The sequence below is a fragment of the Diabrotica undecimpunctata genome, chromosome 5 (genome assembly GCF_040954645.1).
Source record: "Diabrotica undecimpunctata isolate CICGRU chromosome 5, icDiaUnde3, whole genome shotgun sequence".
NCBI lineage: Eukaryota > Metazoa > Arthropoda > Insecta > Coleoptera > Chrysomelidae > Diabrotica > Diabrotica undecimpunctata.
The window spans coordinates 90,673,132-90,692,122 of NC_092807.1; the positions used below are offsets into that span (position 1 = coordinate 90,673,132).

Below are 18,991 nucleotides of genomic sequence, written 5' to 3' on the forward strand. Positions count from 1 at the left end.
CTTTGGTACAGCCCCAGAGTTGGCACCCATATACCCATACGGGCCTCAGTACTTGCTTGTAAATGGATAATTTATTATTAATGGATAATGCTGAACTTTTTCCAATCAGCCGATACAATTTCTTATATCTAATATCAAGCCCCCCTCTTTTCTTTTTGACATGGATTTTCCAGCGCAGCCTCGCGTCTAGGGTTATGTCCAAGTATTTTGCTGATATTGCATTGAGAACTTTCATATTCATTATATATAATAATATATATATATATATATATATATATATATATATATATATATATTAATATATATTTATATATATATATATATTAATATATATATATATATATATATATATATATATATATAATATATAATATATATAATATATATATATATATATATATATATATATATATATATATATATATATATTGTGACGATTAGGGTTTATAGAAAATAATTTATAAGTTATATACTACATAATATTAGATATTTGGTTGTTTTAAATAAGTTATATACTAGAGAATTTAATAAAAATATATTTATGTGAGGGCATTTTTAATAAATTAGCATATAATAATTGTAAAAAGTTGTATTTTAATATTGTAAATATATATAAGTGAGCCATGTGCTTAGGCAACCAAAAATACTCTCGGAGATTGACAGATATTTATACTCTGAAGTGACGTTTAAGAATATTTACGAATATAAAGTGGGTTATAATAATATATTGTTTGAAATGTGTATTTTATTAAATTAGAATGTTAAGTTACTAATTTAATTATATATTCTGATCTGAAAAGCCTAAATGTAAACAAAATTATTAATAGAAAAGAATGGAATTCTCTGGATCTCCGGAGATGGCCATGTTTGCGAAATGGTTTGTTCCAGAAAATTCAGACAAGTAGTTAATAGAACAAAATAGAACATGATATCTTACGAGATGGTTCTAGAAATCCAAAAACATATAAATACCCGTGATTTGGATTCAAGATGGCAGTTTTTGGCAGTTTTTAAGTTTTTAGTCAGAAGTCAGGCCAGTTTATTATGAAAGTGAGTAGAAAGATACAATTAGTTAGTGAATATTGAAGTAAATTGTTCAGAATTTTCAAGAAGTCAGTCAGAAAAGTTTAGTAAGAAATATGAAAGTTAGTTGGAGTCAGTGAATCAGGTACAAATAGTCGAATTGTTTAATATAGTGAGTTAAATGAAGATTAAAAATTATGCATATAATTAATGCACATTTATAATTATACACAAATAATTATTGGAGATTATAAAAGTATATTGGAAGAAATTAAATTATATTATGGTTGGAGATTAGTATAAATCAACTTATAATAATTGGATATTGGTATATTGAAAAGAAGAATAAATATAAATGCTGTTTGCTGGTTTGGTTGGTGGTGTATAGATGCTGGTGAAGAAAAATATATCTTAAATTGGTAGAAGCTGATAATTGAAAAAAGTAATTTCACAAAAAAAACAAGGATAACTGAAGTACGAAGACATTCAGTGGTGATTAGAATCTATATACTTAGTGGAAAATAGTTCATTTAGGCATTCAGTGAAAGAAAGGTACAAAATTTTGTTAATATAATTTAGTTAGTGTCATAACAATTTCAATTTTGAAGATAGTTTGTTTAAATTTTAGATTGTCTATAGAATTTAATTAGTTTTATAAGAATATCAGTTTAAAGATAGTTTATTTTAAATTTACATTGACTAGGTTAGATATATATATATGTGTGTTTCATAATAGTTATAATAAAGATAATTTAAAAAAGTACTTACAAACTAATTCTTTGAGAACCGCGATAAAAACCCTATATATTATTGTTCAGCAGTCAACAGTGCAAGAGCCGTCCCTGCACGGACCACAGGGTGCATGGATCGAACATTAGCGACAACGACGGCGCGTAGCTGTCAAGGAGAAATAAGACATTCTTTTTTGGGTTTTGTTAATTTTAAGTTCTTATAAAATTATTATAATAAAGGTGTTAAAGTCAGAATAAATATTTTTATACAAGGAATACAGTCCACAATACTTCTGAAGGCTCAGAAATAAAAACATTATTCATGGTCATTCGAACGGATTTTATCAACAAGCAACAAGTGTTAGTGTATTTTTTATCGGCAAGTGAAAAAGTTTATATGGCATGGTATGTGGTGAGTACACATTTTTCATTCCTATAATACCTATCCTGGAATAAGAGAGATATTAATTTGTGTCACAAGGTTATTATAATTTCGGTTTGTTAGGATTTATTAATAGCAAGCTTTAAACTTTATTAATATTATACATAGTCGATGCAATGGATCAGTTAACAGTTTTAAAAAGAAAGCGTGGTATCTTTAAGGCACAAATTACAAAATTTGATTCATTTATAAGCAGTTTTACTCACGATAAAATAGTAGAATTACACCTAATTCTAATTACTAATTCTAAATCTAAAACTAATTCTTTGAGAACCGCGATAAAAACCCTATATATTATATTATTAAAAATACTCATTGCTCATCATTCAAACAAAAAACACATCATAACAATTTGGCGCCCAACGTGGGGCTCTCTATTTAAAAGAATTAGTTTGGGAAGATAAGTGCTCTCATATAATTAAATTAATTATCAGTAGAAAGAAAAAATTATAGATTTTATTTTTAATTATATTTGAACAAGTAAAGTCTTAAAATGTCTCAAGGAAAAAAAGGTACAAGAAGCAAAAAGAATGAAGAAGATGTGGACGTAGAAACACAACCTATACAAGAGGAGAGTTTAGTTCAAGTTCCACAAGATACTGCAGAAATGAATCCAGAAAGAGAGGAAAATGTCAATATGGCAGCTTTGATGTCATTAATGATGCAGATGAACAAGACAATAGAAGAGAATTCAAAAGAAATCAAAGAAGACATAAAAAAATTGGAAGAGAATTCAAAAGAAGTTAAAGAAGACATGAAAAAAATGGAACAGAAATTGGAAGAGAATTATAGAAAATTAGAAAAGAAAATAGAAGATAATAATAATAAAATTGTAAAACAAATGGAAAAACAAATGGATAAAAAACTTGAAGCTGCAGAAAAAAAAGTTGCAAATGAAATAAAAAGTATACGGAATGACTACAAGAAAAGGATAGACAATGAGAGGACAGAAGTAAAGAGGATTATTCAAGATAATAAAATAGATATAGAACAGAAAATAGAGTTGGAGAAATGTAACTTAGAAGTAAAAATTAATGAAGACAGGAGAAACACAGAAGAAAAATTAGACGATATACAACAAAATATCCAAATAAATAGTAATCAAATAAGAAATGTGGAACAGAGAATAGATGATATTTCACAAATGAGAGACATAGGGAGACCTTACTTAAATTTAACAAATGAGACTGGGATTAAATTCTCTGGTAATATAAAAAATTTGCATCCTAGAGTATACATAAATAGTTTAAAACATAAATTAAGATTTGTGAATAATATTTATGATATTAAAGATTATATTAGAATGACATTAAATGACAATGCAGCAACTTGGTTGGCTAGTATTGAAAATGATTTAGATAACTTTCAAACATTTGAAAATAAATTTTTAAATTATTATTGGGGTGAATTAGAGCAAGCAAAGTTTAGAGAAATTCTATATTTTGGAAAGTATAATCAAAATTTAAAATCAAATATGGTAGATTATGCATTGAAATTGATAACAGTTGCAAAATATTTAGAACCACCACTTAGAGAGGATGAAACAGTCTTAAATGTATCTAGACATTTTGATGCTGATGTTGTGCAAACCGTAACTGTATAAAATATTCAAACAATAGATAGTTTTATTAATTTTATTCAAAGAATACAAAGAGGCAATATGACAAGTAATAATAACAACAGAAAAAACAACAATACTTTTCAATATAATAAAAATGATAATCAACAATATAGACAATCATATAACAATAATACTAGGTATGGTAATAATTTACAAAATTTTAATAATAATAACAGTAATCCAAATAGACAGAACTTTAATAATAATACTAGTTATAATAGACAAAATTTTAATAATAATACTAATTATAATAGACAACATTTTAATAACAGTACTAATAATAATAGACAAGATTTTAACAATAGAAGAAATACAGAACGACCTAACTATAACAGACAGGTAAATTGTGTTCGAAGGAATAGAAGCTGCGAAGGCAGGGAACGAAGTAGTACAAGGCAGGAGAATGTGAGTAGAAGTCATAGTAGGGAGGGACATAGGACATCAGATCCAAGTGGTCAGATACAATCTGACAATTCTAATAATCAAAATTTTGTGCAGTAAACTTTCTGAATTACAAGTTAGGCCATTGCTATTATGAAAAACCTTCTGAATTTATTTCTTTAGATGAAGAGAAAATTATTGAATCTATTAATTTAATTTATATAAATGCTTTGGCCAAAAATAAAATGATTAAAATTATGATAGATACTGGTTCAGAAAGTACATTAGTCTCGGAGAATTTTATTTTTAATACATTAAAACTATCAGATATAATAAAGATTCCAAAAATTAAAATTATTGGTGCAAATAATAAGAAGTTGGGTGAAATTGATAAACTAGCCAATTTTAAAATTAATATTCTTAATAAAGAAATTAATATGCAAGGATTTGTTGTCAAGGATTTATGTGTTGATATATTAATGGGAAATGATGAATTGGAAAAGAAGAAAGTAAAGATAGATTTTGAAGAAAAAATGGTAACTTTGGAAGGGCAAATAATTAAATTTATGCAGAAAGATGAGGTGGAAGAAGGAATAAGAGTTGATAGGATATTATTAAAAGAAAATAATGATGTTTATGAAGAAAAAATGTATTTTGATGATAGGGAAATGTCCCAAAAGAATGTAAAGAATAGTTATTGTAGTGAATATTTAAGGAATGGAAATTTTAAGCAGATGGATGCCTACGAGGCGGAGTGCGTAAAATTGGAAGCAAGGAATAATGAGTACATAATGAAGAATAATTTTATTTGTAAAGAAGAAGATATAATGAAAGTTTTAAATTGCCCTGAAGAATATAAATCAATAGTCATTTCCATATTGCAGCAACACAAGGGACTTGTCAATAAAGAAAATAGAATTGCACAAAATTATATCCATAGTATAAAAGTTAAAGAAGAAAAAGATTTTAAAACAAAATCATACCCAATACCATATAAATACAGAGAAGAAGTAAACAAAACAATTAATAATATGTTAGAAGATGGGATCATTGAGAAGGCAGACACACGTTTTATTAACCCCATAGTAGTAGTACGAAAAAGATCAGGTGAAATCAGGTTATGTTTGGATGCAAGGAATATTAACAAGATTACTGAAAAGCAATTTGAAGCACCAATGAGTATAGATGGAATATTAGGAAGAATTACAGGAATGTCATTTTTCACTAAAATTGATTTACAGCATAGTTTCTGGTTAATACCTCTAGAAAGAAAAAGTAGACAGTATACAGGATTTCAGATAGATGGAGTAGTATATCAATTCAAAGTAGTACCATTTGGACTTCAATCATCTTGCAGTGCTCTATGTAGATGTCTTCATGATATTTTGAATCAATTTGACATCGTACTTTTTGAATTTTGTACATATGGAAATTGTTTGGTACCCTAAAAATCATAATTTGGGGTTAGATACTATAATTGCTATAAAAATGTCTTTCTAATATAATAAAGTGAAAAAAACTTACCAATTTATATTGATGAAAGTTATTTTGAATGGAAATAATTACTAGATTTTGTCTATAAATAAACAGAACACCATATCGATTATATTTTTAATTAAGGTTATATTTTATTCTCTGATATCGCATTCATTGCCCCATTTGACATGACAGTTTGACCATAGAATAGCCGAACTGTGCTCCGTTGTTCTCTGCTTTGACATAGACAGCGAACAGGGATGTATTTAACACACTTTAAATAATAAAAAAAAATTGAATTATTAATTTATTAAATTTAATAAGGTATGAGAAAATTAATATTTAAAAAAATAATAAGTAAATTATTTATTTTAAATATTATTTTTGGGGTATTGTGACGATTAGGGTTTATAGAAAATAATTTATAAGTTATATACTACATAATATTAGATATTTGGTTGTTTTAAATAAGTTATATACTAGAGAATTTAATAAAAATATATTTATGTGAGGGCATTTTTAATAAATTAGCATATAATAATTGTAAAAAGTTGTATTTTAATATTGTAAATATATATAAGTGAGCCATGTGCTTAGGCAACCAAAAATACTCTCGGAGATTGACAGATATTTATACTCTGAAGTGACGTTTAAGAATATTTACGAATATAAAGTGGGTTATAATAATATATTGTTTGAAATGTGTATTTTATTAAATTAGAATGTTAAGTTACTAATTTAATTATATATTCTGATCTGAAAAGCCTAAATGTAAACAAAATTATTAATAGAAAAGAATGGAATTCTCTGGATCTCCGGAGATGGCCATGTTTGCGAAATGGTTTGTTCCAGAAAATTCAGACAAGTAGTTAATAGAACAAAATAGAACATGATATCTTACGAGATGGTTCTAGAAATCCAAAAACATATAAATACCCGTGATTTGGATTCAAGATGGCAGTTTTTGGCAGTTTTTAAGTTTTTAGTCAGAAGTCAGGCCAGTTTATTATGAAAGTGAGTAGAAAGATACAATTAGTTAGTGAATATTGAAGTAAATTGTTCAGAATTTTCAAGAAGTCAGTCAGAAAAGTTTAGTAAGAAATATGAAAGTTAGTTGGAGTCAGTGAATCAGGTACAAATAGTCGAATTGTTTAATATAGTGAGTTAAATGAAGATTAAAAATTATGCATATAATTAATGCACATTTATAATTATACACAAATAATTATTGGAGATTATAAAAGTATATTGGAAGAAATTAAATTATATTATGGTTGGAGATTAGTATAAATCAACTTATAATAATTGGATATTGGTATATTGAAAAGAAGAATAAATATAAATGCTGTTTGCTGGTTTGGTTGGTGGTGTATAGATGCTGGTGAAGAAAAATATATCTTAAATTGGTAGAAGCTGATAATTGAAAAAAGTAATTTCACAAAAAAACAAGGATAACTGAAGTACGAAGACATTCAGTGGTGATTAGAATCTATATACTTAGTGGAAAATAGTTCATTTAGGCATTCAGTGAAAGAAAGGTACAAAATTTTGTTAATATAATTTAGTTAGTGTCATAACAATTTCAATTTTGAAGATAGTTTGTTTAAATTTTAGATTGTCTATAGAATTTAATTAGTTTTATAAGAATATCAGTTTAAAGATAGTTTATTTTAAATTTACATTGACTAGGTTAGATATATATATGTGTGTTTCATAATAGTTATAATAAAGATAATTTAAAAAAGTACTTACAAACTAATTCTTTGAGAACCGCGATAAAAACCCTATATATTATTGTTCAGCAGTCAACAGTGCAAGAGCCGTCCCTGCACGGACCACAGGGCGCATGGATCGAACATTAGCGACAACGACGGCGCGTAGCTGTCAAGGAGAAATAAGACATTCTTTTTTGGGTTTTGTTAATTTTAAGTTCTTATAAAATTATTATAATAAAGGTGTTAAAGTCAGAATAAATATTTTTATACAAGGAATACAGTCCACAATACTTCTGAAGGCTCAGAAATAAAAACATTATTCATGGTCATTCGAACGGATTTTATCAACAAGCAACAAGTGTTAGTGTATTTTTTATCGGCAAGTGAAAAAGTTTATATGGCATGGTATGTGGTGAGTACACATTTTTCATTCCTATAATACCTATCCTGGAATAAGAGAGATATTAATTTGTGTCACAAGGTTATTATAATTTCGGTTTGTTAGGATTTATTAATAGCAAGCTTTAAACTTTATTAATATTATACATAGTCGATGCAATGGATCAGTTAACAGTTTTAAAAAGAAAGCGTGGTATCTTTAAGGCACAAATTACAAAATTTGATTCATTTATAAGCAGTTTTACTCACGATAAAATAGTAGAATTACACCTAATTCTAATTACTAATTCTAAATCTAAAACTAATTCTTTGAGAACCGCGATAAAAACCCTATATATTATATTATTAAAAATACTCATTGCTCATCATTCAAACAAAAAACACATCATAACAATTTGGCGCCCAACGTGGGGCTCTCTATTTAAAAGAATTAGTTTGGGAAGATAAGTGCTCTCATATAATTAAATTAATTATCAGTAGAAAGAAAAAATTATAGATTTTATTTTTAATTATATTTGAACAAGTAAAGTCTTAAAATGTCTCAAGGAAAAAAAGGTACAAGAAGCAAAAAGAATGAAGAAGATGTGGACGTAGAAACACAACCTATACAAGAGGAGAGTTTAGTTCAAGTTCCACAAGATACTGCAGAAATGAATCCAGAAAGAGAGGAAAATGTCAATATGGCAGCTTTGATGTCATTAATGATGCAGATGAACAAGACAATAGAAGAGAATTCAAAAGAAATCAAAGAAGACATAAAAAAATTGGAAGAGAATTCAAAAGAAGTTAAAGAAGACATGAAAAAAATGGAACAGAAATTGGAAGAGAATTATAGAAAATTAGAAAAGAAAATAGAAGATAATAATAATAAAATTGTAAAACAAATGGAAAAACAAATGGATAAAAAACTTGAAGCTGCAGAAAAAAAAGTTGCAAATGAAATAAAAAGTATACGGAATGACTACAAGAAAAGGATAGACAATGAGAGGACAGAAGTAAAGAGGATTATTCAAGATAATAAAATAGATATAGAACAGAAAATAGAGTTGGAGAAATGTAACTTAGAAGTAAAAATTAATGAAGACAGGAGAAACACAGAAGAAAAATTAGACGATATACAACAAAATATCCAAATAAATAGTAATCAAATAAGAAATGTGGAACAGAGAATAGATGATATTTCACAAATGAGAGACATAGGGAGACCTTACTTAAATTTAACAAATGAGACTGGGATTAAATTCTCTGGTAATATAAAAAATTTGCATCCTAGAGTATACATAAATAGTTTAAAACATAAATTAAGATTTGTGAATAATATTTATGATATTAAAGATTATATTAGAATGACATTAAATGACAATGCAGCAACTTGGTTTGCTAGTATTGAAAATGATTTAGATAACTTTCAAACATTTGAAAATAAATTTTTAAATTATTATTGGGGTGAATTAGAGCAAGCAAAGTTTAGAGAAATTCTATATTTTGGAAAGTATAATCAAAATTTAAAATCAAATATGGTAGATTATGCATTGAAATTGATAACAGTTGCAAAATATTTAGAACCACCACTTAGAGAGGATGAAACAGTCTTAAATGTATCTAGACATTTTGATGCTGATGTTGTGCAAACCGTAACTGTACAAAATATTCAAACAATAGATAGTTTTATTAATTTTATTCAAAGAATACAAAGAGGCAATATGACAAGTAATAATAACAACAGAAAAAACAACAATACTTTTCAATATAATAAAAATGATAATCAACAATATAGACAATCATATAACAATAATACTAGGTATGGTAATAATTTACAAAATTTTAATAATAATAACAGTAATCCAAATAGACAGAACTTTAATAATAATACTAGTTATAATAGACAAAATTTTAATAATAATACTAATTATAATAGACAACATTTTAATAACAGTACTAATAATAATAGACAAGATTTTAACAATAGAAGAAATACAGAACGACCTAACTATAACAGACAGGTAAATTGTGTTCGAAGGAATAGAAGCTGCGAAGGCAGGGAACGAAGTAGTACAAGGCAGGAGAATGTGAGTAGAAGTCATAGTAGGGAGGGACATAGGACATCAGATCCAAGTGGTCAGATACAATCTGACAATTCTAATAATCAAAATTTTGTGCAGTAAACTTTCTGAATTACAAGTTAGGCCATTGCTATTATGAAAAACCTTCTGAATTTATTTCTTTAGATGAAGAGAAAATTATTGAATCTATTAATTTAATTTATATAAATGCTTTGGCCAAAAATAAAATGATTAAAATTATGATAGATACTGGTTCAGAAAGTACATTAGTCTCGGAGAATTTTATTTTTAATACATTAAAACTATCAGATATAATAAAGATTCCAAAAATTAAAATTATTGGTGCAAATAATAAGAAGTTGGGTGAAATTGATAAACTAGCCAATTTTAAAATTAATATTCTTAATAAAGAAATTAATATGCAAGGATTTATTGTCAAGGATTTATGTGTTGATATATTAATGGGAAATGATGAATTGGAAAAGAAGAAAGTAAAGATAGATTTTGAAGAAAAAATGGTAACTTTGGAAGGGCAAATAATTAAATTTATGCAGAAAGATGAGGTGGAAGAAGGAATAAGAGTTGATAGGATATTATTAAAAGAAAATAATGATGTTTATGAAGAAAAAATGTATTTTGATGATAGGGAAATGTCCCAAAAGAATGTAAAGAATAGTTATTGTAGTGAATATTTAAGGAATGGAAATTTTAAGCAGATGGATGCCTACGAGGCGGAGTGCGTAAAATTGGAAGCAAGGAATAATGAGTACATAATGAAGAATAATTTTATTTGTAAAGAAGAAGATATAATGAAAGTTTTAAATTGCCCTGAAGAATATAAATCAATAGTCATTTCCATATTGCAGCAACACAAGGGACTTGTCAATAAAGAAAATAGAATCGCACAAAATTATATCCATAGTATAAATGTTAAAGAAGAAAAAGATTTTAAAACAAAATCATACCCAATACCATATAAATACAGAGAAGAAGTAAACAAAACAATTAATAATATGTTAGAAGATGGGATCATTGAGAAGGCAGACACACGTTTTATTAACCCCATAGTAGTAGTACGAAAAAGATCAGGTGAAATCAGGTTATGTTTGGATGCAAGGAATATTAACAAGATTACTGAAAAGCAATTTGAAGCACCAATGAGTATAGATGGAATATTAGGAAGAATTACAGGAATGTCATTTTTCACTAAAATTGATTTACAGCATAGTTTCTGGTTAATACCTCTAGAAAGAAAAAGTAGACAGTATACAGGATTTCAGATAGATGGAGTAGTATATCAATTCAAAGTAGTACCATTTGGACTTCAATCATCTTGCAGTGCTCTATGTAGATGTCTTCATGATATTTTGAATCAATTTGACATCGTACTTTTTGAATTTTGTACATATGGAAATTGTTTGGTACCCTAAAAATCATAATTTGGGGTTAGATACTATAATTGCTATAAAAATGTCTTTCTAATATAATAAAGTGAAAAAAACTTACCAATTTATATTGATGAAAGTTATTTTGAATGGAAATAATTACTAGATTTTGTCTATAAATAAACAGAACACCATATCGATTATATTTTTAATTAAGGTTATATTTTATTCTCTGATATCGCATTCATTGCCCCATTTGACATGACAGTTTGACCATAGAATAGCCGAACTGTGCTCCGTTGTTCTCTGCTTTGACATAGACAGCGAACAGGGATGTATTTAACACACTTTAAATAATAAAAAAAAATTGAATTATTAATTTATTAAATTTAATAAGGTATGAGAAAATTAATATTTAAAAAAATAATAAGTAAATTATTTATTTTAAATATTATTTTTGGGGTATTGTGACGATTAGGGTTTATAGAAAATAATTTATAAGTTATATACTACATAATATTAGATATTTGGTTGTTTTAAATAAGTTATATACTAGAGAATTTAATAAAAATATATTTATGTGAGGGCATTTTTAATAAATTAGCATATAATAATTGTAAAAAGTTGTATTTTAATATTGTAAATATATATATGTGAGCCATGTGCTTAGGCAACCAAAAATACTCTCGGAGATTGACAGATATTTATACTCTGAAGTGACGTTTAAGAATATTTACGAATATAAAGTGGGTTATAATAATATATTGTTTGAAATGTGTATTTTATTAAATTAGAATGTTAAGTTACTAATTTAATTATATATTCTGATCTGAAAAGCCTAAATGTAAACAAAATTATTAATAGAAAAGAATGGAATTCTCTGGATCTCCGGAGATGGCCATGTTTGCGAAATGGTTTGTTCCAGAAAATTCAGACAAGTAGTTAATAGAACAAAATAGAACATGATATCTTACGAGATGGTTCTAGAAATCCAAAAACATATAAATACCCGTGATTTGGATTCAAGATGGCAGTTTTTGGCAGTTTTTAAGTTTTTAGTCAGAAGTCAGGCCAGTTTATTATGAAAGTGAGTAGAAAGATACAATTAGTTAGTGAATATTGAAGTAAATTGTTCAGAATTTTCAAGAAGTCAGTCAGAAAAGTTTAGTAAGAAATATGAAAGTTAGTTGGAGTCAGTGAATCAGGTACAAATAGTCGAATTGTTTAATATAGTGAGTTAAATGAAGATTAAAAATTATGCATATAATTAATGCACATTTATAATTATACACAAATAATTATTGGAGATTATAAAAGTATATTGGAAGAAATTAAATTATATTATGGTTGGAGATTAGTATAAATCAACTTATAATAATTGGATATTGGTATATTGAAAAGAAGAATAAATATAAATGCTGTTTGCTGGTTTGGTTGGTGGTGTATAGATGCTGGTGAAGAAAAATATATCTTAAATTGGTAGAAGCTGGTAATTGAAAAAAGTAATTTCACAAAAAAACAAGGATAACTGAAGTACGAAGACATTCAGTGGTGATTAGAATCTATATACTTAGTGGAAAATAGTTCATTTAGGCATTCAGTGAAAGAAAGGTACAAAATTTTGTTAATATAATTTAGTTAGTGTCATAACAATTTCAATTTTGAAGATAGTTTGTTTAAATTTTAGATTGTCTATAGAATTTAATTAGTTTTATAAGAATATCAGTTTAAAGATAGTTTATTTTAAATTTACATTGACTAGGTTAGATATATATATGTGTGTTTCATAATAGTTATAATAAAGATAATTTAAAAAAGTACTTACAAACTAATTCTTTGAGAACCGCGATAAAAACCCTATATATTATTGTTCAGCAGTCAACAGTGCAAGAGCCGTCCCTGCACGGACCACAGGGCGCATGGATCGAACATTAGCGACAACGACGGCGCGTAGCTGTCAAGGATTATTTCTCCACATTCTTTTTTGGGTTTTGTTAATTTTAAGTTCTTATAAAATTATTATAATAAAGGTGTTAAAGTCAGAATAAATATTTTTATACAAGGAATACAGTCCACAATACTTCTGAAGGCTCAGAAATAAAAACATTATTCATGGTCATTCGAACGGATTTTATCAACAAGCAACAAGTGTTAGTGTATTTTTTATCGGCAAGTGAAAAAGTTTATATGGCATGGTATGTGGTGAGTACACATTTTTCATTCCTATAATACCTATCCTGGAATAAGAGAGATATTAATTTGTGTCACAAGGTTATTATAATTTCGGTTTGTTAGGATTTATTAATAGCAAGCTTTAAACTTTATTAATATTATACATAGTCGATGCAATGGATCAGTTAACAGTTTTAAAAAGAAAGCGTGGTATCTTTAAGGCACAAATTACAAAATTTGATTCATTTATAAGCAGTTTTACTCACGATAAAATAGTAGAATTACAAGTTAGGGTTGACAAATGCAAAGAATGGTGGAATGATTTTGATCAAATACAAAGTGAAATTGACTTATTAGACACATCAGAGGAACAATTACAAGAAAGGTTAGATTTTCAGGATGCATATTTTAAACTAATAGCCTCTGCAGAAATTATATTAAAGAATGAAGTTAATTTAAACGAGACTACACAAACTCAGGTCACAATACTAGTTTAGATCGAAATAGCTTAAAAAATGTACGGTTACCACCACTGGAGGTTCCAACTTTTAATGGTTGTTATCAACATTGGTTAGAATTTAGAGATAGTTTTACTAGTATGGTCATAGAAAATTCTGATTTAAATGATGTTGACAAGCTTCACTATTTAAAAAGGGCTTTGATAGGGGATGCCCAGGATGAACTGGAGCAGCTAAAAACTACTAGCAAAAATTTTACTATTGCATGGCAACTTTTATCTGAAACACATGAAAAGAAAAAACTTATTGCACGTGGTCATATTGAAGCTATATATGAATATCCAAAAATAACTCAGGTAAATAGTTTAGAATTAAAGAAATTGTCAGGTTGTATAAAAAGAAATTTAAAGTCACTAGGTATGTTAGGTTATCCAGTTGAACATTGGGATGTTCTTTTACTTTGTACCATAGAGAAAAAGCTTGATTATTACACAAATAAGGAATGGCAAGAAAAGGGTCCAGTTAACGAATTTTCTACGATACAGGAATTCTTAGCATTTATAGATCATAAAGTACAACACTTACAAAATTCAGAAAGGGATAAACAAGATATAGAGCAAATATCAAAGGAAACAAAAAAAAGGGTGCAAAAAATGACATTATCAAAGTCATTCATTGCAACGTCCAAACAATGTGCACTTTGTAATTTACCGCACTATTTTTATTCATGTAAAAAATTTCATAATTTATCAGTGTCAGCTAGAAGACAAGAGGTAACAAAATCAAAAGCATGTTGGAACTGTCTAAAGGATGGACACTTAGTACAACATTGTACATGGGGAGGTTGTAAACTTTGTGGAAAACGACACAATACTCTTTTACATATGGATGGTAAATTTATAAACAATTCTCATTTACAAACAAATGCAACTCAACTCAACGGATCAAAGGTTGAATCACAAATTTGTGGTATATCTACCCAGAAAGAAACACACACACAGGGAAATGGCATATCTAATCAGGGAAAGGAAGTACATATTCAGGGACAAGGTGCATTCCATAATAATTCAATGGAAGGTACATCTCAATTAAACTTTTTGGGTCAGACAGGTTTTTTGGAATCACATTCGGGTGATATAGGTCAGACATGTTTTTTAGAATCACATTCGGGTGATATAGGTCAGGATTCAATTAATTTTTTAAATCATTCTAAGCAAGGTATATCATACAGATTAAAAACTGATATTTTACTTTTAACGGCCTTAGTATATATGCAAGACAAATATGGAATTTTGCATGAATGTAGAGTTTTATTGGACTCAGGTTCACAGTCAAATTTTATATCACGTTCATTTTTTGAAAAATTACAATTACGGGCAGATAAGGTACACATTCCGGTTAAAGGTTTAGGTCAAGGTATAACAAACATTTCTCAGGCATTAAATGGGACACTTTTATCAAAGTTTAGCAATTATCAAACAAATGCATTTTTATTGGTAATTGATAAAATTTCTGACAATTTACCAACTTCGGATTTAAACTTGGATTTTATAAATATTCCTAAAAACATTGTACTTGCAGATGAAACATTTGGGGTTTCAAAACAAATTGATGTATTACTGGGAGCATCAGTTTTTTGGCAATTATTATGTGTGAGTCAGATAAAACTTGGCAAAGATCAACCAATTCTCCAAAAAACTAAGTTGGGATGGGTTATTTCAGGGCCAGTTAGTCAATCAATTAAGGTTAGCAACAATTCAGTGGTATGTAATTTTTCGTCTAATGTTTTGGAAAACCAAATTGAAAAATTTTGGTTAATAGAAGAATTTGGTGCAGAAAAGGTTATGTCCAAGGAGGACATTTATTGTCAAGAGTTGTTTGAAGCTAGCACGATTAAAAATGAAAACGGTCATTTTGTTGTTAAATTACCAACAAGGTCAAACATTTCTGACTTAGGAGATTCTTATAGTAATGCACTAAAAAGATTTGAATTATTGGAAAATAAATTAAATAAAAATTTGGAAATGAAAATTAAATACCATGAGTTTATGCAGGAATATATCCAGTTGGGTCACATGTCAAAGGTTGAAGATAAAACTGACTTCAATTCAGAAACACCCAACTACTATCTTCCACATCATGGAGTTTTAAAAGAAACGTCTTTAACTACAAAATTAAGGGTAGTGTTTGATGGGTCAGCTAGAACTGACAGTGGTTTGTCATTAAATGATATTCTAATGGTCGGACCAAAATTACAAGATGATTTAATGTGCATTCTTCTTCGTTTTCGAAAACATAATGTAGTTATAGCTTCAGACATCGAAAAGATGTATCGACAGGTTTTTGTTTGCAAAACTCAGCAAAAACTACAACAAATATTATGGAGGTTTTCGGATGAGCAACCAATTGAGACATACAAGCTGAAAACGCTAACATATGGGACCGCTCCAGCAGCATTTTTGGCTATAAGAAGCTTACAACAATTAGCTCATGAGAATCAATTGAACCTGCCTCTAGCTTCCCAGGTGATTTTAAAGGATTTTTATGTTGATGATTTGCTTACAGGAGGGAGTTCAATTGAAGAAGTAAAATCATTAAAGGATGAATTAAATAATATTTTGTGCACAGCAGGATTTTCACTTAGAAAATGGGTATCAAACAAACCTGAAATTTTTGATGAGGATATTCAAATAAAGGGAGACATTGAACATTATCTTGCAGATGATGTTACAACAAAAACATTAGGGCTTTATTGGAACTCAAAGATAGATTCGCTTCAATATAAAATCAATTTTTCTAATTACACAAAGGTTAGCAAAAGAACAGTTCTGTCTTTAGTTTCACAGATATTTGATCCTCTTGGACTAGTAGGGCCAGTTATAATTAAAGCTAAATTAATAATGCAATCACTATGGCAATTAAAATTAAATTGGGATGAGTCTTTACCTTTAGATTTACACACAGCTTGGAACCAGTTTAGGGAATCAATTGCAGATTTGGAGAAAACTCACATTAGCAGGCAAGTTTTGTGTTCTAATCCAATTAATAGACAATTACATTGTTTCAGTGACGCTTCAGAGTCTGCTTATGGAGCAGCACTCTACATTCGGTCACTGGATCAAGGTGGTTCTTGCTTAGTTCATTTATTATGTGCGAAATCAAGGGTAGCACCCTTAAAAACAATATCTTTGCCTAGATTGGAATTGTGTGGTGCTTTATTGGCTGCCAAATTGGCATCGGCGGTTATCGCAACAATAGGTGTTAGCTTTGATGAGGTACATTTTTGGTCTGATTCAATGATAACTCTTCATTGGATTTTGGGTGAACCGTCACAATGGAAAACCTTCGTTGGAAATAGGGTGTCGGAAATACAAAGGCTTTCTAATGGATATAGCTGGCATCATGTTGACTCGCATGATAACCCAGCCGACATAATTACGCGCGGATATGAACCAAAGTTATTAAACACTTCAAAATTGTGGTGGAATGGGCCACCATGGTTAGCTTCTCATAAATTGTCTTGGCCTACTAAGGCTTTGTCAAATTCACACATTTCTATCATACCTGACCAGAAGGTAATTCAAACATTTATATCAACTGTGCAATTTGCTGAAATTTGGAACCGTTTTTCCAGCTTAGCTAAATTGCAGCGTGTTTTTGCATATATACTTCGGTTTGTCACCAATTGTAAATCATCTAATAATAAGACAACGGGTCCTTTTACTGTAGATGAAAAAGAAAGAAGTTTTTTCTGTTTGGTATATATGGCACAAAATGAAGTATTTCATCAGTAAATACAAACAATAAAAAAATCAAAACCAATACATAAATCGAGTAAAATCTTATCATTAAATCCTTTTCTTGATAATAAAGGACTATTACGAGTTGGTGGACGTCTTCAAAAGTCAGAATTGTCTTTTGACCAGAAGCATCCAATCATACTCCCGAACGGTCATGTATTAACTAAACTTATAGTGATATCGTATCATCATAAATACTTGCATGCAGGTCCACAAGCATTGCTATCAATAATTCGTTTAAAATTTTGGTTATTATCTGGACGTAGCACGGTTAGGCACATTCTGCATAAATGTGTTACTTGCTTTCGTGTCAAACCTACATTGCTTGTACCTCTTATGGGAGATTTACCTAAATCTAGACTTCTGCCTACAAGGCCATTTTATAATTGTGGTGTAGATTATGGGGGTCCCTTTGAATTGAAAACAAGCCATTTACGGAATTGTAAAGTAGTTAAATGCTATATATGTATTTTTACATGTTTTACAACAAGGGCGACACATATTGAACTTGTATATGATTTAAGTACTAATTCATTCTTAAATTCATTTAAACGTTTCATTGCTAGAAGAGGTCTATGTAAAAATATGTATTCTGATAATGGAACTAACTTCGTTGGGGCAAATAATCATTTGCAGGAGTTATATTCATTTATGAATGATGCAACGGTAAAATCAAATTTTTTAGATTATTTTTCGGAACATAAGATTCATTGGCATTTTATTCCAGCTCACTCACCACATTTTGGTGGCATCTGGGAATCAACTGTAAAATCGGTAAAGTTTCATATACGAAGGGTAATGTGTAATAATAAATTTACATATGACGAAATGTATACTTTGTTGACGCAAATTGAGTCTCTCCTAAATTCCCGTCCTTTATTACCTCTGTCGGAAAGTCCAGAAGACCTTGGTGTACTCACCCCTGGACATTTTCTAATTGGAGCACCACTTGTAGCACTGCCACAAGAAGAGCTAACTGAAATAAATCCGAATAAGTTAAAACGGTATCATCACCTGACTCAGATAATTCAGAGTTTTTGGGTACGCTGGTCACGTGAGTACCTCTCTTCACTTCAGCAGCGAACCAAATGGAGAACAGCAGCTGACAACGTGAAAATTGGATCATTGGTTATTATTCAAGAGGATGGTCTTCCTCCTACTAAATGGGAATTGGGTAGAATATTGCAACTACATGCTGGGACAGATAATGTTGTGCGGGTTGTGACTGTGCGTACTTCTAAAGGTGAATTCAAAAGGCCTTGTGTAAAGTTAGCCGTCCTGCCAATGGATGAACAATAATGGTTATGGTTTACAAGAAGCGTTGT

The 18,991-nt window shown here is 28.8% G+C and overlaps 1 protein-coding gene across 1 annotated transcript; it reads left to right on the forward strand.

Moving 5' to 3' along the window:
* The first annotated feature begins 14,006 nt into the window (after positions 1 to 14,006).
* Positions 14,007 to 17,660, forward strand: LOC140442360 (uncharacterized). Its single transcript, XM_072533435.1, has 2 exons — positions 14,007 to 15,629; positions 15,921 to 17,660. The coding sequence occupies exons 1-2, from the start codon at positions 14,007 to 14,009 to the stop codon at positions 17,658 to 17,660; spliced, it is 3,363 nt and encodes a 1,120-aa protein (XP_072389536.1).
* Positions 17,661 to 18,991: the final 1,331 nt, after the last annotated feature.

Excerpts from the sequence above, each read along its gene's own strand:
- LOC140442360 (XM_072533435.1), top strand. The coding sequence starts at position 14,007 with ATGGTCATAGAAAATTCTGATTTAAATGATGTTGACAAGCTTCACTAT. Across the intron at positions 15,630-15,920 it reads AGGTTAGCAACAATTCAGTG|GAATATATCCAGTTGGGTCA; the intron begins GTATGTAATTTT and ends GAGTTTATGCAG.